This window comes from Heterocephalus glaber, unplaced genomic scaffold, assembly GCF_053883595.1.
Source record: "Heterocephalus glaber isolate CG9 unplaced genomic scaffold, H.glaber_assembly_v1.0 deba00001538, whole genome shotgun sequence".
In the NCBI taxonomy this organism is placed as follows: Eukaryota; Metazoa; Chordata; class Mammalia; order Rodentia; family Bathyergidae; genus Heterocephalus; species Heterocephalus glaber.
Genome location: NW_028258333.1, coordinates 37,292,264 through 37,315,447, shown reverse-complemented (window position 1 = coordinate 37,315,447; position 23,184 = coordinate 37,292,264). Strand labels below are relative to the sequence as shown.

Genomic DNA, 23,184 nt, shown 5'->3' with positions numbered 1-23,184 from the left:
ATCCTTCTTCCCCCTTTTTATTCCATTCAGGCTACAAGGCTACTGGTTAGTGCCATCCACACCCAGGGTGGGTCTTCCCTCTTTAGAAAATCCATACCCAGAACTATGCTAAACTAGTCAGTGAACTAGCCAGGTGTGGTGGTGTATGCCTATAATCCCAGCACTTGGGAGGCTGAGGCAGGAGAATTGCCATAAATTCAAGGCCAGCCTGAGATACATAGAGTTCAAGGACAGCCTTAACTACATAGCAAGACCCTGTCTCAAAAAAAAAAGGGGGTAGGCCAGGGATTTAGCTCAGTGGGCAGGTGCAAGGTCATGAGTTCATCCCTGGTACCAAAAAAAAAGTCAGTGAACCCAGTATCACACCCTTATCTAGTCACTCCTAAAAGCCTCACTTATGAACTCACTGAGGCCTTTGGGAGGGATATGTAGATATAAGCCATAACACATACTTATAATCTGCAAAGCATTTTTTAATCCAGTGAAGTTAACATGGGAGGATTAATGGTCATAATCCACGTTTGGTCAACCTCACACAAAAACACATCTCCTTAAACCATATTTAATCACCAAATAAAAATTAGTTAAGTTCATAATTCCGTCTAACATAATACAACTCTTTCATACAACTGGAAATACAATAATCCCTTCCCAAAATCTCAGTCCCAGCATTTTCCAAATATCCAACACTCCTCTAAGACTCAATGCAAACTCTTAGCTATGAATGTCTTTAAAACCCAAAAACAAGTTAAATAAAATAGCACAGAGTAAACATGATCATTCCAAAAGGGAGGAATAGGGAGTCAAGAAAAGAATCATGACCAAAGCAGAACTGAAACCCAACAGGGCAAACAAGTTCTATAGCTCCATATCTGGCATCTAGGGCACATGAGTAGTGAGATCTGAGTTCCAGAAGGCTAGGGTGGCCCCACCTCTATGGCTTGGCTAGCTGCAACCCACCCAGTCTCTCTCTCTTGGGCTGGATCTACTCACAGCCTACACCTTTTCTTGACAAAAATTCCTCATTACTGGCATATCCAACTTCCTCAAGTCTCCACTGTACCTACTGGCTTCATTATCACAGTTTAACACACCGCCCTCCCAGGGGCTCCTTGCCTGACCTCCAAGTTCCTTTTCTGAAATCTTGGTGAAAGCCTCCCTCACCCAAAAACTCTTGCATTCTACATGCTGGTAAAACCAGTATCACATGAAAGAGACCAAATTCTGCTGAGAGTAGGGACAGTAGCCAGACCCTACCAGACCTTGGCTGCAGCAGCTTCTAAATTCCTGGATGACTGAGCAGAGTGAATTGAATTCTAAGGAACCAATTCCCTGGGCAGCTCTCCTCTAGCAAAGGCCCCAGGGACTCCCTTCTCAAATAAAAAGTTTACATTTTTTTGCACCTTTTAGATTGCGATGGGTGGGGTCTTGCTGATTTTTTTTTCTTTTTTTTGGTACCGGGGATTGAACTCATGGCCTTGTGCTTACAAGGCAGGCGCAGTGCCACTGAGCTAAATCCCTGGCCGGGTCTTGCTGATTTCTGACATTTGCTCAAGATGTCAATGTACAAAATACTTTATTTCTTTTTTAATGGCACCTATCTCTTCCACAGACACACCTCTTTTGGCCAAAACTTTACATGTGGTTCTTTCCGAGCCAAATTTAAGTTTTTCAAATTTTTTCTTCTCTGCCTTTTGCTCCTGATTCTTATTACAAATCTAGTTAAAACAGCCAGCAGTACCCATGCCACAGCCTGAATAATGAGCTATTTTAGAACTTCCTCTGCCAGATTCATTAGCCCACTACCCTTAATCTTAATCTTCTGCAAATTCTTGGGACATGGGCAAAATATACACAAATTTTCTGCCAGAGTGTAATACATTATGCCCTCTAGACCAACTGCCAATGGAGTCCTTGTTCCAAATTGAAACCTCCTGCACCTGTCCTTTACTGATTGCATTTCTGTCAGCATCTTCTGAGTTCTGACTAGAATCACACATCAAGCTCTATTTATAGGATTCTGGGGCTTCTCTAGCTGGCATCTCCAAAACTTTCCAAACTCTTCCTATGAACCATTCCAAAGGCTTCTAAATCACATGGTCACATATAGTCACAGAAATTACCCCACTTGTTTGGAACCAATTGTCTCTATTAATCACCTTTCCCATTGGTGGATACAATACCCAACACCCAAAGTATAAAGGAGAAAATGTCTAATGTGGCTCAGGAATTCAGTATATGGTCAGTTAGCTTTAAGGTAGGAATGTCACAGCACAAGGGCATGGTGGAGCAAAACTATTTAGTTGATGGTGGCTGGAAAGTGGATCAGGGGAACAAAGACAAAGAGGAAGGGACAAGAGACTATATATAATATACAGTACCCAAGACCGTGCCTCCAGGACCTATCTAGACACACTGAGGAATGTGCTTCATTAATCCACTAGCTATTTCTTTTTCCAATGAAATTGACATTTCAGAATTAAGTCAGAGAATTTTAAAATATACCTAAATAGTAAATACTCTTCTAAGTATACTAAGATATTTATTACTTCTATTGATAGAAGTAGCCAATAAAACCCATATTTTTATTTCTTAACACAATTACATAGTCCAAACCAGTAATACATCTTAATATGCAGGCTTTAAAAACAAAATATATTTGTATATTTGAAAAATAAATTATGTAACATAATAGGAATATGTCCAAACATAAAATTCAAATTCATGTTTACTATATCTAAAGTTTCCAAATGTCTAATGCAATACCACACGTCAACTTTTATACTCCTATGATGATAAAAATAATCAATAAAATTTTCCAAAAAATAAATTTAAGGGTATTATGTGTATTTAAAACTACCAAGTTGCCCTAGCAATGGCATTCCCTGAAAGAAATGATCATGTAGATTTTAAATAAACTTAAAGTTCTAATAATGTTATTGTACTATAATAAATAGAATAATAAATAATAATAATAATAAAATAGAAATATGTAAAATATTTTCAGCATTTTAATTAAGTCTAAAAAATGGATTGCAAGAAGGTATTTTACTGTGTCATTATGTCAAATAACATCCTGATAGTTCTGTGTAAGTATTGCATGCTAACCAATTGGGTGACTGAAGCTTCTAGTAGTTTTAAAAGTGAAATTCAAAAACCTAAGCTTCTGAAAATAATCATGTAAACTTAGTATCAATGGGTAAAAAGAAATGTTTCCCATGCTGCTTTTTCTTGAGAAATATAAAACTCAAAAAAGAGGTCTTTCTCATTCTAATGTCTAAAGCTTTTACAAACATGTTCCTATGTCAACTGTTAGAAATCAATAATCATAAATTAACAAACAGGTGAGGCATCTGTCCAACCAGTCTGTTCAACCAATCTGTCTGTCCAGTCAACTTAACCATGTCCACTTTATTCAAAGAAGTAAAGTACAAAAAGACATTGACACTTGAAAAAATGATGAACTCATTATCCCAACAAAATCTACCATAAAAGTTAAAAAAGACTTAAAGCTAAGCATAGTGGTACTAACCTTAATCCCAGAACTCTAGGAGGCTGAGGCAGAAGACTGCAAGTTTGAGCCCAATGAGGGAACTTAGTGAGATTCTGTCTCCCAGCCTAAGCAACTTAGTGACTTACTTAGTAAAACCATCTCTCAGCACAGTTTTTTAAAAAACTGACTGCAGAAGTAGCTTAGTGCAAAGGCCCTGGTTTAAATCCCCAGCACCACAATTAATGAATTAAGTAGTTAATTAATTTTTAAAGGGCTGGGAATGTAGCTCAGTGTGAGGGCCCTATGTTCTATCCACACTATGGGAGAATGAAGAATGGGGATGGGGAGACAGATTTAGCTTTAATCAAAAGCCTCTACTCCTTCATTCAACAATTCAAATTAAGGAAAGACTAAGATACATACCTCTATTTCCCAAACTCCTCCCAGAGGCAAAGTGACTTCTCATGAAATGACCTCGTTGAGAAGGTCCATCATCCATATCTAAAATAAATAACATTTTTAAGCAAATCAAATAGTAAGTATCTAGGCAGTATCCAACATTCCACATACAGCAAAGGAGGAATTTTATACAGAAATAAGAAAGACAAACAGAAAAATGGGCTATGAGTATGAATAGGCAGCCTCCAAAAGAAAAATAAATGGTGACTAAATCTCACCATACCTAAGGAATTGTATATCAAAAGGAGACAGTAATTTTTACATGATTAAATGGAAAACAGTTTTAAGTTTGCTAATGCTAAGAATAATCAAAGACATAGGTGAAATAAATTCAAACCACATACTGTAGATTATAAACTGGATCACTCTTGATCCTAACTTAAAAGGCATATATTTTTTAAAAGTAAATAATATGAATTTCCCCTCTGGATATACTCACAAAGTTACACAGATACACATAAAGATGTTCTTACAACCACTGTCTGTAACAGCAAAAAACTGATCAAAGGAGAATACAATATGATCATCCATAGAATCCATGCACTCAGATTTAATAGAATTAAACAGCATTCAACATTACAGAACTTTCAATAACAAAATGTTTGTAAAACCTGGCCATATAAATTCAACAACTTCAACTCTATTATATACACAAAATTCTCTAATCACAATGCAATCAAATCAGAAGTTACTAAATTGAAAATTGTTACATTTAGAAATGTATTTTTAAAATACTTCTATATAACCCACAACTCAAAAGAAAAAAATTCACAATGGAAATTTAAGACATCATAATTAGCCAGGTATGGTGCCACGTGCCTATAATCCCAGCATTTAGGAGGCTGAGGCAAGAGGATTGCAGTGAATTGAAGGCTAAGCCTTGGGCTACAAGGTAAGTTCAAAGCCAGGCTGAAGCCACAAAGACTCTGTCTCAAAATAAATAAATAAAAATAAATAAGATTTCAAAATTATATGATAAACGCTACTTATCAGTACTGAAATTTTCACACTAGAAAAAAGAACTCAATGAGCTAAAAAGCCATTTTTGTAGTAAGAATGTTAGAAAACAACATAAATCATGCAAGAGTAAGAAAATAAGCAGAAATTAATAACATAGAAAAAGAACATTTAATAGAATGATTCAACAAAACCAGAACTAGTTCTCTGAAAAGACCAACAAAAATTTTTTTTTTTTTCTTTTGCAGAACTGGGTGTTGACTGAGGACCTTGCACTTGTCAGGCACACATAGACCAATGAAATTTGCCAGAGTGACAAATCACTAGAACAAAGGAGGGTAGGAAGGAAGGACAGATAGAAAAGGCATAAACAGAACTAAGAAATTTTTTAATCTCAATAATAGAAGATAAAAATGAGTAAATAATTTATCTGGACAATTTTACACTACTCAATTTAAAACTCTGAAAGAAATGAAAAAAGTTCCCAGAAAAATTAACTCACCAACACTGACTCAAAAAACAGTTTTTAAAAAATTGTTGTACAGAAACTGGATCAGAATGTAAATATCTATACCAGGCCTAGAGACAGTTTTACATGAGTTCTTACAAACTCTCAGAGAACAAAGTATACCACGTCATATCTTCTAGGAAATAGAAAATTATTTACCAGTTTATTCTACAAGACTAATAATATAGCCTGAGTAAGAACAAAATAAAATTATAAATCTGTTACTAATAGATAATAAAATTTCTAAATACTGGCAAACCAATCTCAATTCAAAAAATAAAATATTATGACTAAATTGGGTTTATCCCAGTATGGAAAAGAATTTTAATATTAGAACATCTAGAAAAGGTAATTCAGAACATTAACAGATTTTTTTAAATTATCTCCACTGACAAAATTGTAAGACATAGTTCAACACCATTCATGACTTAAAGACATATACAGTGGCCTTCTGTAATTCACAGGTTCCACATCAACCACAGATGAAAAATATTTGTAAAAACACTGTGTCTATACTGAATGTGTACACTATTTTCTTGTCATTCCCTAAGCAACACAGAATATTTTTTATTAGATTTTCCCAACAGCATTTATTAAATAGGCTATCTTTCCTCCAATGAGGGTGGTTGGCTCCTTTGTCAAAGATGAGGTGGCTGAGTATGTCTGGAGTTGTTTCTGCATCTTCTAATCTATTCCACTGATCCTTGGGTCTGTTTCTTTGCCAGTACCATGCTGTTTTTATCACAGTGTAGTATAGTTTCAATTTGGGGATTGTGATACCCCCAGCCATGTCTCTGTTGCCTAGAATTGCTTTTGATAGACTCTTTAATAAATGGTGCTGGAAAAACTGGGTTTCAACTTGCCAAAGACTACAACTAGATCTATATCTCTCACCATGCACTAAACTAAAATTGAAATGGATTAAAGATCTAAATAATAAAATAGAAACACTAAACCGGCTGGAAGAGTTTAAGAAGAACTCTTGAAGATATTGGTGTAGGAAAAGATTTTATGAACAAAACCTCAGTTGCCCATGAACTAGCAGAAACAATCAACAAGTGGGACCTCTTCTTACTAAAAAGCTTCTAAACAGCAAGAGAAACCACCAGCAGTGTGAAGAGACAACACACAATGTGGGAAAAAATTTTCACCAGCTGTCCCTCAGACAAAGGTCTACTCTCTAGAATCTATAAAGAACTTAAAAAAATCAGACCCCCCAAATTTAAAGACCCAATCCGAAAATGGGCATCTGAAATGAACAGACATTTCTCAAAGAAGTAGAAATAGCAAATAAATATATGAAAAAATGTTCAACATCACTGGTCATTAGAGAGATGCAAATGAAAACAACGCTGAGATTCCCACCTCACCCCAGAAAGAATAGCAGCTATCATGAAATCAACCAATGACAAATGCTGCTGGGGATATGGGGAAAGAGGAACACTGCTTCACTGCTGGTGGGAATGTAGGCTATTCCCCTGCTGGGGATCTTCCCCAAAGAATTAAAAAAATCATACCACAGTGATATATGTGCACCCATGTTCATAGCAGCACAGTTTGTAATAGCTAAAACTTGGAAACAGCCCAAATGCACATCAACTGGAGACTGGATAAAGAAAATGTGTTTTTTTAACATGGAGTACTACTCAGGCATAAAAAGAGAAATTAGAGACATTTATAGCTAAATGGATGCACACTGAGGCAATATTCTTAATTGAAATAAATAGAACACACATGTGTAAATATCGAATAGTTTCTCTAGTGTGAGAAACTGAAAGTGTAAATAAGGAATAAAAGGTATAATAGATAATGTGAATAGGAAGAAAAGGGGCAAAGGGGAAGGGGAAGTGGGAGGTGTAGGGGAAAGAAAAGAAGGAAAAAGAAAAAATATGAGAAAAGGAAAAAACTGGAAACAAAGTCTTTGTAAATATGGAGGGATGGAGGGGTTGAAGGAAGGGCAGGGGAATGGAGAAAAAATAAGAACCAAGAGAGATTATGTAAACGTGCAAATTTCCAATGATGAACGTCATTATACTGTATACCTAAAATGTACCAATAAAATAAAATTTAAAATAAAATAAAGATGAAAAGCCTAAAACCAAACCAAAGCAAATGAGGACAATATGAGAAAAGAAAACTATATGCAAATCTTACATTAATTAAATGTTGTTTCCTCCAACAACAACAGAATACGCATTCTTCTCTGAAGCACATAGGTCCTTCTATAAAATAGACCAAACAGGGCTGGGGATTTAGCTCAGTGGTTCCACCACCTGCCTCACAAGCTCAAGGACCGGAGTTCAATCCCCAGTACCAAAAAAAAAAAAAAAATAGACCAAATAATAGCCCATAAAGCATGCTTGAGTAAATGGAAAAGAATCAAAACTGCACCATCCATATTTATCAGATCATAGTATAATGAAACTAGAAATGAATGGCAAAAGAAACCACAGAAATTATGCAGACACATGGAAATTAAACAATACCTCTTGAGTAATCATGGGTCTCAGAAGAAATTAAGAAATTTGACAGTTCCTACAATCAAACGATAACGCCAATATGACATACCCAAACCTATGGGACACAATGAAAGCACTCCTAAAATGGAAGCTATAAATAGCTGTAAATGCCCACATCACAAAAACAGAGTCCAAATAACCTAATGATGCACTTTAAGGTCCTAGAAAAACAAGAACAATCCAAACACAGAACTAGTACAAAGAAGGAAATTACAAATTTCAGAGCAGAAATTAATGAAATTGAAACTAAAAACAATATAAAGAATCAGTGAATCAAAGAGTTTGTTCTTTGAAAAAATAAAAGACAAACTCTTAGCTAATCTTACCAAAATAAAGAAAAGACCTAAATCCATGCAATTAGAAATGACAAAAGGTGAAACCACTACATATTCTGCCAGAATCCAGAAGATCATTGGTAACTACTTTGATCTTTTTTTTCTTTGTACTGGGGCTCAAACTCAGGACCTTGCACTTGCGAGGCAGGCAACAGAACCACTGAGCTAAATCCCCAGCCCAGGTAACTACTTTGAGAAACTATACTCAAATAAGATGGAAAATTCAGAAGAAATGGATAGATTTCTAGATATATATGAATTATAAAAGCTTGAACAAGATATAAAGTCCTGAATAATCCAATATCAGTGAATGAAATTAAAGAAGTAATTTTAAAACTACCAACTAAAAAAAGCTCAGGCCGGACAGATTCACTACCATAGTCTTCAAGAACTTTAGGGAAGATCTAACACCAGTACTCCTCAATCTCTTTAATGAAATCAGAAAGGAAGCAGTACTCCCAAAGTCATTCCTGGAAGCAAACATTATCCTGATTCTAAAACCAGTAAAGAATTCAGCCAAAAAAGAGAACTACAGGGCCGGGGATTTAGCTCAGTGGTTCTGCTGCCTGCCTCGCAAGCACAAGGACCCAAGTTCAATCCCTGGTACAAAAGAAAAAACAGAACTACAGGCCAATCTCCTTAATTAACATACATGCAAAACTCCTCAGTAAAATACTGACAAACAGACTGCAGCAAAGTATTTAAAAGATCATACATCATATCAAGTAGGCTTCATTCCTGGGATGCAGGAATGGCTGGACGTATGCAAATCAATAAATGTAGTATCTACCATATAAGAGGAAGTGAGGACATAAATCACACAATCATCTCAAAAAATGCAGAAAAAGCCCTTGACAAAACCCAACAACCATTCATGCTAAAATCCCTGAAGAAAACAGGTTTACAAGTAGCTTTTTTCAATCTGATAAAAGCCATTGATGACAAACCAATGGCTAACATTAAAAGAAGAAAAACTGAAAGCTTCCCTCTAAAATCAGGAACAAGGCTCTCTACTATCACACCAACTCAATATAGTTCTTGAAACACTGCCAGAGCAATTAGACTTGAGAAAAAAATAAACGGGATATAGATAGGAAAAGAGGAAATTATTATTATTATTTTCAGATGACATGATCCTCTAGATATTGTAGAAGACCCAAAATTCCACCAAATGACTCCTAGAATAACCAAATTCAGTAGTGCAGCAGGATACAAAGTTAACACTCAAAAATCAACAGCCTTCCTATATACTAACAATAAACTCACTGAGAGAAATGAGGGCAACAATATCTTTCACAATAGCATCAAGGAAAATGAAATACTTAGGAGTCAATCTAGCAAAGGAAGGGAAAGACTATAATACTTTGAAAAAGGAGATCAAAGAGGGTATCAGAAAAGAGAAAGATATTTCCTGTTCCTGTAAAGGTAGAAAACAATATAGTCAAAATGGCTATATTTCCGAAATTGTTATACAGGTTTAATGCAATCTCAATCAAAATACTAACAGAATTCTTCACAGAACTACAGAAAGCAATCTTAAAATTCACATGGAACCAGAAGACACCTAGAATAGCAAAAGCAATTCTGGGCAACAAGGACAAGGCAGGGGGGATCACAATCCCAGACTTCAAGTTATACTACAAAGCTACAGTGATAAAAACAGTATAGTACTGGCACAAAAACAGACTTGTTGATCAATGGAACAAAATAGAAGATGCAGAAATGTCTCCAGGCACACTCACCTACCTAATTTTTGATAAAGGGGCCAAATACTTTCACTGCAGAAAACACAGCTTCTTTAACAAATAGTGCTGGGAAACTTGCAATCCATATGCCAACAATTAAAAATTTTTGGCAGCTCCTACAGACAAAGGACTAATATCTAGAATATACAAACAACTCAAAAAATTAGATCCGCTAAATTTAAAAACCCAATAAAAAATGGGCATCTGTCAGGGATGGTTCAATATACGAAAATCAATTAATGTAATACACTATATCAATAGAACCAAGGACAAAAACCATATGATTATCTCCATAGACACAGAAAAAGCATTTGACAAAATTCAACATGCATTTATGATAAAAACCCTACAAAAAATTGGAATAGATGGTCTCTACCTCAAACTGATAGAAGCCATCTATGAAAAACCAACAGCCAATATCAGACTAAATGGTTCAAAACTGAAATCCTTCACACTAAAATCAGGAACAAGACAAGGATGTCCACTATCACCACTCCTATTCAATATAGTTCTGGAAACATTAGCCATGGCAATTAGACAAGAGAAAGAAATAAAAGGAATAAAGATAGGAAATGAAGAAGTCAAATTGTCATTATTTGCAGATGACATGATACTCTATATAGAAGGCCCCAAGAACTCCACCAAAAGTCTTCTAGACTGAATAACCAAATTCAGTCAAGTAGCTGGTTACAAGGTCAACACACAAAAATCAATAGCTTTCCTCTACACCAATGACAGACTCACTGAGAGAGAAATAGGCCAAATAATTCCTTTCACAATAGCATCCAAAAAACTGAAATACCTAGGAATCAACCCAATGAAAGAAATCAAAGACCTCTTCTCTGAAAACTATGGCACTCTGAAAAGAGAGATTGAAGATGATATCAGAAAATGGACAGACATCCCCTGCTCCTGGGTAGGAAGGATTAATAGAGTGAAAATGGCCATACTTCCAAAACTGCTATATAGATTTAATGCAATTCCAATTGAGATCCCACCAGCATACTTTATAGACCCCAAGAAAACAATCCAAAAATTCATTCGGAACAAGAAGAGACCCAGAATAGCAAAAGCAATTCTAGGTAACAGAGACATGGCAGGGGGTATGGCAATCCCCTACCTGCAACTATACTACAAAGCTACTGTGATAAAAACAGCACGGTACTGGCACACAAACAGACTTCAGGACCAGTGGAACAGATTAGAAGATGCAGAAACAACGCCAGACACACTCAGCCACCTCATCTTTGACAAAGGAGCCAAACACCCTCACTGGAGGAAAGATAGCCTCTTTAATAAATGGTGCTGGAAAAATTGGGCTTCAACTTGCCAAAGATTAAAACTAGACCTGTATCTCTCACCATGCACTAAACTAAAATCAAAATGGATTAAAGATCTAAATAGTAAAATAGAAACTCTGAACCAGTTGGAACAGAGGTTAGGTAGAACCCTTGAAGACATCAGTGTAGGAAAAGAGTTTATGAACAAAACCTCAGTTGCCCATGAACTAGCACAAACAATCAACAAATGGGATCTCTTCTTATTAAAAAGCTTCTGCACAGCAAGAGAAGCCACCAGCAGTGTGAAGAGACAACCCACAATGTGGGAAAAAATCTTCACCTGCTCTTCCTCAGACAAAGGTCTACTATCTCGAATCTATAAAGAATTAAAAAAAATCAGACCTCCCAAATTGAAAGACCCAATCCAAAAATGGGCATCTGAAATGAACAGACATTTCTCAGACAAAGAAGTAGAAATAGCAAATAAATACATGAAAAAATGTTCAACATCACTGATCATTCGAGAGATGCAAATGAAAACAATGCTGAGATTCCACTTCACTCCAGAAAGAATGGCTGCTATCATGAAATCAACCAATAACAAATGCTGGCGGGGCTGTGGGGAAAGAGGAATCCTGCTCCACTGCTGGTGGGAATGTCGACTGGTGCAACCACTGTGGAAATCAGTATGGAGATACCTCAAAGAACTAGGACTGGAAGTCTCATTTGACCCCGCTATTCCACTGCTGGGGATCTTCCCCAAAGAATTAAAAGAATCATACCACAGTGATATATGTGCACCCATGTTCATAGCAGGGCAGTTTGTAATAGCTAAAACTTGGAAACAGCCCAAATGCCCATCAACTGGAGACTGGATAAAGAAAATGTGGTTTTTTTAATAAAATGGAGTACTACTCAGACATAAAAAATGAGAAATTAGAGACATTTATAGCTAAGTGGATGCACATTGAGGCAATACTCTTAAGTGAAATAAATAGGACACACATGTGTAAATACCGAATAGTTTCTCTAGTGTGAGAAACTGAAAGTGTAAATAAGGACGAAATGTATAATAGGTCATGTGAAATAGGAAGAAAAGGGGCAAAGGGAAAGGAAGTGGAAGGGCTAGGGGAAAGGATAGAAGGGAATGGGATTAATATGAGAAAATGGAAAAATAGGAACAAAATCTTTGTAAATAGGGAAGACTGGAGGCATTGAAGGGAGGGCTGGGCAAGGGTGAAAAATAAGAACCAAGAGAGACTATGTAAAGGTGCAAATTTCCAATGATGAATGTCATTATATTGTATACCTAAAATGTACCAATGATTAGAATGAATAATCGATAATGTAAAATAGGAAGAAAAGGTCCAAAGGGGTAGGGGTAGTGGGAGGGGCAGGGGAAAGGAAAGAAAGGAAAGGAAAAAATGATGAGAAATGGAAAAAATGGAAATAAAGTCTTTGTAAATAGGGAAGGGTGGAGGGCGTGAAGGGAGGGCTAGGAATGGGGAAAGATAAGAACCAAGATGCATTATGTAAAAGTACAATTCCCAATGAGAAATGTAATTGTGTTGTATACCTACAATGTACCAATAGAAGAATTTAATACAAAAAAAAATGGGCATCTGCAATGAATAGACACTTCTCAGATCAAGAAATACAGCCAAGAAATACATGAAAAAATGTTCAACATCACTGGCCATTTGAGATATGCAAATTAAAACAACACTGAGATTCCACCTTACTCCAGAAAGAATTCCTATCATCAAAAAATAACCAGTAACAAATGGTGCAGATGCTGTTGAGAAAAAGGAAGCCTTCTTCATTGTTGGTGGAAGTGTAACCTGGTACAACCACTACAGAAATCAGTACAGAGATTCTTCAAAAAACTAAAAATAGAAAATCCCTTTGACCTAGTTATTTCCCTTCTAGGTATCTTCTAGAAATAACTAAAAGACATATCACAGTGATATATGCATGCTCATGTTTACAGTAGCAAAATTCATAATACCTAAATCTTGGAAGCAGCCTATATGTCCACCAATAGATAAATAAATAAAGAAAGTATAGTTTTTCCTCACAATGACAATAACAAAGGATAAACTTAAGTCATTTGTAGGAAAACAGATGTACCTCAAGTCCATAATGTTAAGTAAATCAGACACACAAGCTTAAATATTGCATGGTTTCTTTTACATGAGAAACTCAACATATAAATAAAGTGCAAAATAAAAGACTACAGGAAAAAAGGGGAAAAAATTATTATAATCTAGCATGGACAATGTACCTGAAAGTGTACCTGATTTGGTATAATTGTCTTAAATGTTTTATATGTTTTTCTCATCTCTTAGTCTTTTAATCTCTATTTATGTTAATTAACTTGCTAATAAAAACTTATAAATTAATGAATCTGATGTTGACCCAAAAAATTTAAGTCAGGAAAAATTTTAATCCTGAATTTTGTATTTCTTGATTGTATATGAAATACCAGTAATTCTGTGAACAGATTTGATATTGATTCCTGATCCTTTGTATATGGCTAATTTTCTAAACATTTCTAAAGATTTTTAAATCTTATTTCACTTGTATGTTTTGAAAATTTTACAATTATGTACCCTGATGTGGAGAGCTTTTAATTTATTACATAAGGTACTTTATAGGCCTATTAAATCTACCAATAGGCTAGTGGAATACAATTATATATGTGAGAACATATAGAGAGGTCTAAAAAAAAATTTATCAGTGGTGGTAAAATCTAGAGGTCAAGATTTCAGATAGTTTTGTTTCTTCTTTTTTGTCCCTCTCTAACTTTTCTGCAATAAGTATATTTAGCTATCTGTTTAGGACACATTCATTAGCCTGGTACCTTCTGATTTAATTTCATTAGCCTAAATATTCACAGATCTACTGCTAAGAAAAGTCCCAGCTTAGTCCTGGGGTGTGGCTCAGTGGAACAGTGCTTGCCTAGCCTCTGTGAGGCCCTGGATTTGATCCCTACGAAAGAAAGAAGGAAAGAAGGAAAGGAAGAAAGGAAGAAAGGAAGAAAGGAAGGGAGGGAGGGAGGGAAAGAGAGAGAGAGAAAGAAAGAAAGAAAGAAAAAGAAAAGAAAACTAAAGAAAAGAAAAGAAAGAACTTGAATTTTATTTGGTGGTTATTTCAATCTAGCTTTCTAAATATTTCACTATAAGAGTGTTCTTTCATACACTATAGACCTTAATTTTCACTTCTTTACAAAAACTGGCTTGTGTTTATACATCAAAAAATAAGGTTTTTCCTGATGACACAGTCATCTATGCAAAAAGACATTTAAAAAGTGTAGATTACTTTTACCCACTTGTTTTTCTTGAACATTTGGAGTTACATCATAGAGTTCATATTGTATAAGCAAATTAGCACTTTGCTGGAGTTTCAGCAGGCAGCAATTCTGAGAACTTTTGCAAATACTGCTGTAACATTTGAATGTTTGTGAAAGATAATGCATCCTGACAATAGCAAAGGTTCTTATAAACTTCTATTAAGAAATTTCCTTAAAATGCACCTGGGAAGTACGTTTGTTTTAACCTAATGATTCTCAGACTCCCTTCACCCTACCACAGACTTTTTTCACTTCAAGTCACTCTTTAGGGAGCTAGCAACTCCCTTGACTATAAAATGTTTTGGCTTATTTATTGATTGGTTTCTGTTTTTCCTTTTTGTTCTATTTTCTAAATTTCTTTTTTGGTTCTGGGTTTGAACCCAGAGCCTTGTGAATGAATGCTAGGCAAGTGCTCTACCACTAAGCTACATCTCCAATCTTTATCTTCTAATTATTAATGACAGAACTGACAAATGGCACTAAGCCCTGCACTAGTCAGCCTTAAAAGGTATAGTAACTTGAGCTAGGCATAGTATTACATGCCTCTAAACCAGCATTCTGGGAGGCTGAGGCAGGAAGACCTCATGTTCAAGCTCATACAGGACAACTTAGCAAGACCTAGTTTCAAAATAAAAAAATAATAAAAGGTCTGAGGTTGTAGAACAGTGTGAATGCCCTGAGTTCAATCCTCAATACTAAAAAAAAGGAGTGGTAACTCAAATTTATAAAGACTCATACTCATGAAATTCATAGTAACTCAAATTCACAGACAGTATAATAGTTGTTCCCAGAGGCTGAGAGAAGAGGGAATAAGGATATATTTAATAGATATGGGTATGAAATTTGTTTGGGGAAAAATTAAAAAGTTCTGAGATGGATAGTGAGTGCTGGTTCCTCAGCAATGTGAATGTATTTGGTGTCACTAAACTGTATATTTTAAAATGTTTAAAATGTCCTACATTTTTAGTGTAAATGTAAACTAGTACATCCACTATGGAAATCAGTATGGAGACTCCTAAAAATATTAAAAATACAAAGAACATTTGACCCAGCTATACCACTCCTGGGTGTAGCACCAAAAGAATTAAAGACAGCATATTATAGTGATACATGCATACCTATGTGCAATACATAACAGTTAAACTGTAGAGATAGCCTACATACCTGTCAATAGATGAATGAATTAGGAAAGTGTGACATATATAGACAATGAAAATATTCAGCCATAAAGAAAAACTAAATTATATCATTGGCAAAAAAATGGATGGAACTGGAAACCATGTTTAAGAAGGCACTCAGAAAATTAAATGTCATATTTTCTTATATGAGAAACCTAAAATATAAATACATGAATACGGGAGAGAATATAGAAAACTAGAAGGCAGACTCTTAGAAAAGAAGAAGGGAATCAGGGAAGGAAATGGTATAAAGAGATTGAAAATGATCAACATATGTTTATACATGTACTAATTCCCCCAATGAACATGATTCTGTATTACAAATATGCATAAATTAAAAATTGTTAAAATGGTAAATATTATGTATATTTTACCATGGAAAAGTATTCCACTATAGTTGTAATCACATTTCAACCTGCTTTTGACTTTACTAAAGACTACTGCACAAAATTTAATTTCCTAGCCCAAGTCCTACTACTTCCACCCATCTTCACACCTACATCAACTTTACATTATTAGAGTTGGACAATGGGGTGGAAGCAAATGGTGATAAGTGGAGCAGCCCGGGTGGAAACATGCAGAAAGGAGCTGGAGGGAAGCAGGAAAGACAGGGCTTCTTTATCTTGACACTCATTTCTCTTATTCTTATGATCCTTCCTAAATTTTCTGATCCCGAAGACACTCATAATATCTTGATAATATGGTAGATCTAGCTTAAACAGTTGTTACTTAACTGATCACCATCTCTGGAACCTGCTTCAACAACATCACAGTCCAACATCCTACTGTCTGTCAGAAACCCTTACAATGCCCTAGCAACGTAGAAGCCAAACATGTAACTTCTAAGTTGGGTAAAAGTTTTATAGCAATTCACTAAATCAATTAAGACCAATCTTAACACTATACTTTCTCTTCTTTCCCATACTCTAGATAGAAGTACCCTATCCCAAAATATCCACATTAGAATGAATTCTCAGTAGAAAAAATTTTTACATACCTTCTGTGTCTATCACATGCTTGAGATGTAGCTCTGTTGTAGAGCACTAACCTATGTGAGACTCTTAGTTTGATCCCCATCACCATCATCACCACCACCACACACACACACACACACACACACACACACACACACACACACACATCAGTCTGCTCCTTGTTCATCAGATCAAACTCATCTAAAACGAATTTCACCTTTTTACCTTAACACATACCTGAAGCTGAAGTCATGTTAATAGTATCTCCATTTGCTCCAGAAGAATATTTATCCTGTAAAGGAAAGATGATCAATTTACTTTAAATAATACAAATGTATCATCTATCTCTTAAAGAGGAAAAAATTACAGTAATTCCCCTTTCCCATGGGGGAATATATTCTAAGACACCTACTGGATGCCCAAAACCATGGCATACATGTGCATACATGTGTGCACACATATACATAGACATATATACACTATTTTTCCTATACACAGTTATGATAGTTTAATTTATAAATTAGGTACAGTAAGAGATTAATGATAATGAATAAAATACAAAAGTTATAACACACACTAAATAAATTATGTAAATGTGTTCTCTCAAAATATCTCACTCCACTGTACTTATCCTTGTGAGGATGTGAGATGATGTAGTATCTCTGAAACAGGATGAGGTGAATGACACAGACATTATGTTGTAGTATTAAGCCTTCTGACAATCTGTCAGGAGGATCAGCCACTCCACATGATCATGTATCATCAACCTATGACAGTGTCAAAGCAAGTAGCATTTACAGCATGAATACACCAGAAAGGGGATAACTCACATTAGGTGGGACAAAGCAGGATGGCAGGATACCTTATCATACTACTCAGAATAGCATGCAATTTAAAACTAACGAATTATTTCTGAAATTTTCCATTTAATACTTTTGGACCATTGCTGACTAAGATAATTGAAACCATGGCAATCAAAATCATGGCTAAAGGGAGACTACTGTGTAACAACTGAGTTTAGTTCAAGATAAATCAAGGTAGACAGTAAAGTTTTCTAAACCACTGGATATTCTTTTAATTATTTCAAGACACATTTACTTTAGCATTGCATGTATAACATATTTAATATAGCATTTAAAAGAGTAGTGTAGCCAGGCACCAAATTCTGTGGGACCCTCATTTCTGTAAATAGTTTCACTAGAGCTCAGCCATCCTCATTCACCTATGTATGCCTGTGGCTACTCTTACAGTAAAACAGCAAAGTTGTTGTCAGGCCTGCCCTAAACCAACAGGAAAAAGAAAACAGGCTGCTTTCAGCAAACAACAGCAGCTTCCCAGTAAATAGGGCAAATGGATTCAAAATGTGGTTTATAACGCTCCTGGTATTGAGAGGCCCAGTAACTGTGTACACACCTGAGCAGACCATCCTTGGGCATCCAAGTCATAAATATTTTATCCCAGATTTCCTAGCCCCTTCAATACCTATATAAGCCTAATTCCTTTCCCAGTTAGTTAATAATATCTGTCTCTCCTGGTGTTAGTCCATCCACTCACATATGAGATCTCTCCCAGCTAGCTGCCATTCTCTCTCTCTCCCAATGTTGGCCTATCCACACATGGATGTGATAAGCTTGGCTTTTCCCAGCTAGCTGCTAAAATCTCCTCTGATTTTTAGTCCCTGTTAACTGGAATAAACTTTCCTTTCAAAAGCCTATTGACAAGTGGATTCTTTATAACAGTTGTGGGTTGAGATTGTGAGGCCTGCAAAGTCTCTATGATTTACTATTTGGCACTTTATCTAAAGGGTTTTCTGATACCTGACTTAAAAAATCACCCATATACTTGAAAAGTATAATCAAATACTATTATATAAATACAATCTGAGGCTATCATGCCTCTTCATCATAGTCTGCCCTCCTGACGTAGGGCAGTGGTGGTGAACCTATGGCACATGTGTCGCAGTGGGCTGTTTGTATCACTAAAAGGTTCACCTCACTGCTGTAGAGTGTACTTCTTTACCTGCTTTTTACTTGGCCCAAACTCACTGCAGAGCCTCTTTCAAAGAAATAAAACTTTGCTACCATTTGTACTTGTCTTAATTCTTTTGCTCAAGACAGAAAGAACCTAGAAACTTCCTCCCAAAGGAAACTCCAGCACCTCAAAATCCAGTCATTTATTTGGCTCAGCTAGTCAGGAGAGGAGGCAAGGCCCTTTGGGCACATTTTTTGCTTCTCTCTAAAATGACCTCATTTTTCTATTCTCCATGATACTTTGTTCAGCTTTCTCACCCTTTTGGGGGAAAACAGCTGTTGGTAACTTGGTCCTTCTACCCCAGTTTACTCCTTTTTGTGCTCAAAGTCTCATCGGCACTTTTTCCCTAAATAGGACTTTTCTTTCACAGGGCATTATTTCATGCTAGTTAGTTCCATCTTGGTTCGTCACATGAATCAGCTACAGCGGGGTTCCACCATGTTTGCTTTCAAGCAACCTCATAGTCACTGAAAAATCGCATCCACGTAGATAGGAGCTAAGCCTCTGATTTTAGAGAACATGTAGGTTTCCTTCTTCTTTTCAATTAGGCTAGATCCCTTGTTTCTTCTAAAAAAATGCAAGTAATTTAGAAACATTTGCCTTTTGGCCTAAACAGAACAAAAGAACAGCTAGTAGAGCTTAACTCAGGTGACTATGAGTCATTCTCAGGATTTTTAAAGGTTTTTTTTTTTTTGAGATGCAGATGAAATCAACACTGAGATTCCATCTCCAAAAAGAATGGCTACTATCAAGAAATCAACCAAGTAACAAATGCTGACAGGGCTGTGCGGAGGAAGGACTCCTTCTCCACTGTTGGTGGGAGTGTAGACTGGTGCAACCACTATGGAAATCAGTGTGGAAATTCCTCAAAAAAACTAAGATTAGAAGTCTCAGTTGATCCTGCAATTCCCCTGCTGGGTATGTTCCCAAAAGAATTAAAACCATCATACTATAGCGACATATGCACACCCATGTTTATAGCAACACAGTTTGTAATAGCTAAATCTTGGAAACAGCCCAGAGCCCATTAACTGATGAATGGATAAAGATGTGGGTTTTTTTAATAAAATGGAGTATTACTCAGCCATGAAGATAAACTTGAGACATTTATAGCTAAATGGATGCACCTTGAGGCCATACTCATGAGTGAAATAAATAGGACACACATGTATAAATACCAAATCATTTCTCCAGTGTGAGAAATTGAAGGTGTAAATGAGGACCAAAATGTACAACAGATAATGTGAAACAGGAAGAAAATGTTTAAAGGGAAAGAGGAAGGGGAGGCAGGGGAAAGGAAAGAAAGGAAAGAAAAAATTAAAAGTAAGAAGGAAAAAATGGAAACAAAGCTTATGTATATGAGGGGTGGAGGGGTTGAAGGGAGGGCAGGGGAATGGGAAAAAATAAGAACCAAGATATATCATGTACAGGTACAAATTCTAAATGATGAATGTGATAAGGTATACCTAAATGTACAAATAAACTCAATACAAATTTTTTTTAAAAAAGAAGTTATCATCTCTACTGCCTTAAACAAAGGACCAAAGTTTTTACTATGGGGTAAATGCAACAGATATTGTTTCTCAAGTAGCTCAAAATGCCTAAAAGTCCAGAGACTCGTTTCTCAAGTGGCTCCACCCTGCTTAAGTAGAGCCATCAAGTGGCTCAAACACACTTAAGAGAATTTCAGTGGGGAGACTCCACCCTGATCCCCTAGAAGTTTCAAAGGACTGTGTAGAGCCATCAAGTAGTTCAATCCTCTCTCCCTAAGGAGTTAGTGGACTCCCATATGGAGACAAAAAAGCCTTCAGTAGGGTCTTCTATGCTTCTATGAAAGACATTGGAGTCATCCATCATAGCTTTGGACAGAGTTGTTGGTCTAGTAAATACTTGAGTCTCACAAGGGATGCTTTGTGGGCTCAAATCGGGTCTCCTCCTTCTGCATTGGATACCGTATTAAGGATCTGAGACCTAGGTTCTAGGTAGAGCCATCAAGTGGCTCAACATCCCTATGCTTCTATGAAAGATGCCAGCATCATCCTAGCTTCAGACAAAATGTCTATCTAATGAATACCTGAGTCTCAAAAGGACACTTTGTGGGCTCATCAGGCCTCCTCCTTCTGCGTGGGACACAATCTTAAGGACCTGAGACATAGCTGTCTTCCTCTACAGACCCCAAAACAAGCCATGGGAAACCTCACAAACCATGCCCTACAGATTCCAGACCTTACCACTAGGCACAAAAGCTTGAACAGAAGGGATTTCATTCCACCTTCTATATTTTAAGCAGAAACAGTTTAACTGAAAAATAGCCTCATAATTTAAACTGCCATTCTGTACCCATCTCTCGCCATTTCCTAGTTCATACTCATCTAAACCATGTCAAAACAGTAGATAAGCTCCATCCAGCCCACGCCAGGCACTCCGTGGATGCCAGAGAGAGGTCCTCGGTCTCAGGAAACCCGCCCCATCCAGCCCACGCCAGGCACATCTGTGGACACCAGAGACAGGTCCCGGGTCATAGGGAACCTGCCACATCCAGCCTGCGCCCATGGCAGTGATCCAATTAGCCACGCGGGTGCCTGCAGGACCCCCACCACCACTCTCCCCATCCCCGCTCCTCTGGCCTCTTGGCTGTACTGCCACCTGGCTCCACACTACAAAGACACAGGGGACAGCAGACCAACAGACCACCGTACAGGGTAAGTTGGAGGGATCATCACCTCTCATCGGAACCTAGACTATCTTCAGGGGAAGGGCAGCTGGAACCGGCAGTAAAGCCTTGCAGAGTTCAACCCTGCAGGAGGACAGGGAGCTCAACTTGGGACTTGCAGCCCGAAATCTGCCTGAATCTCATGAGTCTGCGACTGGCTAGCTGAGACTCATTGACTTATATCTGCACGCTGCTGTCCAGGTTGTCTATTGTGACAGCAGAGACATGCCTGGAAGGAGGCACTTCATTTTCATTTTTATTTATTTCCAAAATTAGTATCATTGGTTTGTTTCTTTTCTCTTATTTTTAATTTTTTTTCCTACACTTTGCAAATTTTTTTCTCCTTTTTTTACTTCTTTCTTTTCTCTTTCCTTTCCCTCTCTTGCACACTCACTCTCTGGCTGTCCCACATTGTACTTCATCTTCCTTTTTATTCCTGTTCTGGCCCTTATTCAGATTTCTTCTTTATTTTTCTTTTATTCTTGTTTTCCTTCTCTTGCCTGTGCCCTCGGGCCTCACTGCTAACCTTCCCCTATCCTTCTACCTATCCCTCCCTCCCCAACTCCCTCTAACTCCCCATCCCAAAGGGTAAAGTTGCTATATTGAAGAGTTTATTCACTATAAAATATGTTGAGTTGGTCCTCGATTTTGATTTAATTCACACAGTTAAAGATGATAGATTAATAACTACCACAAAATGTCATTTTCTAAGATGTACTTGATGCTATGGTGTGGCTGATTATATCACTTGGGCTAAGGTGTTGTTATTGACTAGCCAGTGGTCCTTCCTGGTATAATGAAAATGAGATGGCCTCTGACATTAGAGACTCAAAACCTAAAGACCAGCTATATCCAGAAGACACCTCTGAGAAGCAATCATTCCATAAGGGTTCTAATCACAAACAACAAAGATACTTACAAAGAGCAATTTCGAAGTATCAAACCAGGAATTAAACCAAGGACAGTACCAAAAACAAAAATGAGAAGACATTTAAAAGCAAGGCACAAACTCAGACTTCCACCCCACCAAGGGTAAACCCCAGGGGAAACGAGGTGGAAAAGTCCGATAATCAAGCACCTGGACACCCTGAACTGATACCAGAGGAAGTAACAAAACAGATGGATGAGGCTTTAGAAAAATTAAAAGCAGAAATAACCTCCCAGATAAATACAGAGATGGTGAGCAGAGTGAAAGACATGATTAGAGGCTCTAGAGCAGGAAAAAAAAAAAAAAAAAAAGATGAGCTCAGAAACATGCTGGAAGCCATGAATGCCCAGCATAAGAAAGAAATGGAATCCACAAAACAGATTCAAACAGATATTCAGGAGATTAAAAACTCCATTGAAAGTATCGACATCAGATTAAGGGAATCCGAACATAGAATATCAGATATAGAAGACAAGATCTCGGTTAAGGACCATGAAAACAGAGATTTCTTAAAAATAGGGACCAAAAATAAAATTTAAAAAATTAAAATATTTAAAAAAAAAAAAAAGAAAAAATAGTAAGGGACCATGAGAAATCAATCCAGCAGCTGCTAGACGATGCAAAGAAGAAAAACATAAGACTGATAGGAGTCCACAAAAAAAAACAGGACAAAGTACAATTGACATAAAAAATACTGCTCACAGAAGTAATA

The 23,184-nt window shown here is 36.7% G+C and overlaps 1 protein-coding gene across 9 annotated transcripts in view; it reads right to left on the bottom strand.

The window, feature by feature from the left end:
• Ddx4 (DEAD-box helicase 4) overlaps positions 1-23,184 on the bottom strand; it is a 98,868-nt gene that overhangs the window by 62,354 nt on the left and 13,330 nt on the right. For all 9 annotated transcript variants that reach the window (XM_087189389.1, XM_087189394.1, XM_087189395.1 and 6 more), the window contains 2 exons: positions 17,038-17,092; positions 3,917-3,994 (listed from right to left, as the gene is read on the bottom strand). In XM_087189389.1, the coding sequence (XP_087045515.1) occupies positions 3,917-3,994; positions 17,038-17,092 (133 nt within the window). The remainder of the gene's footprint in view (positions 1-3,916; positions 3,995-17,037; positions 17,093-23,184) is intronic.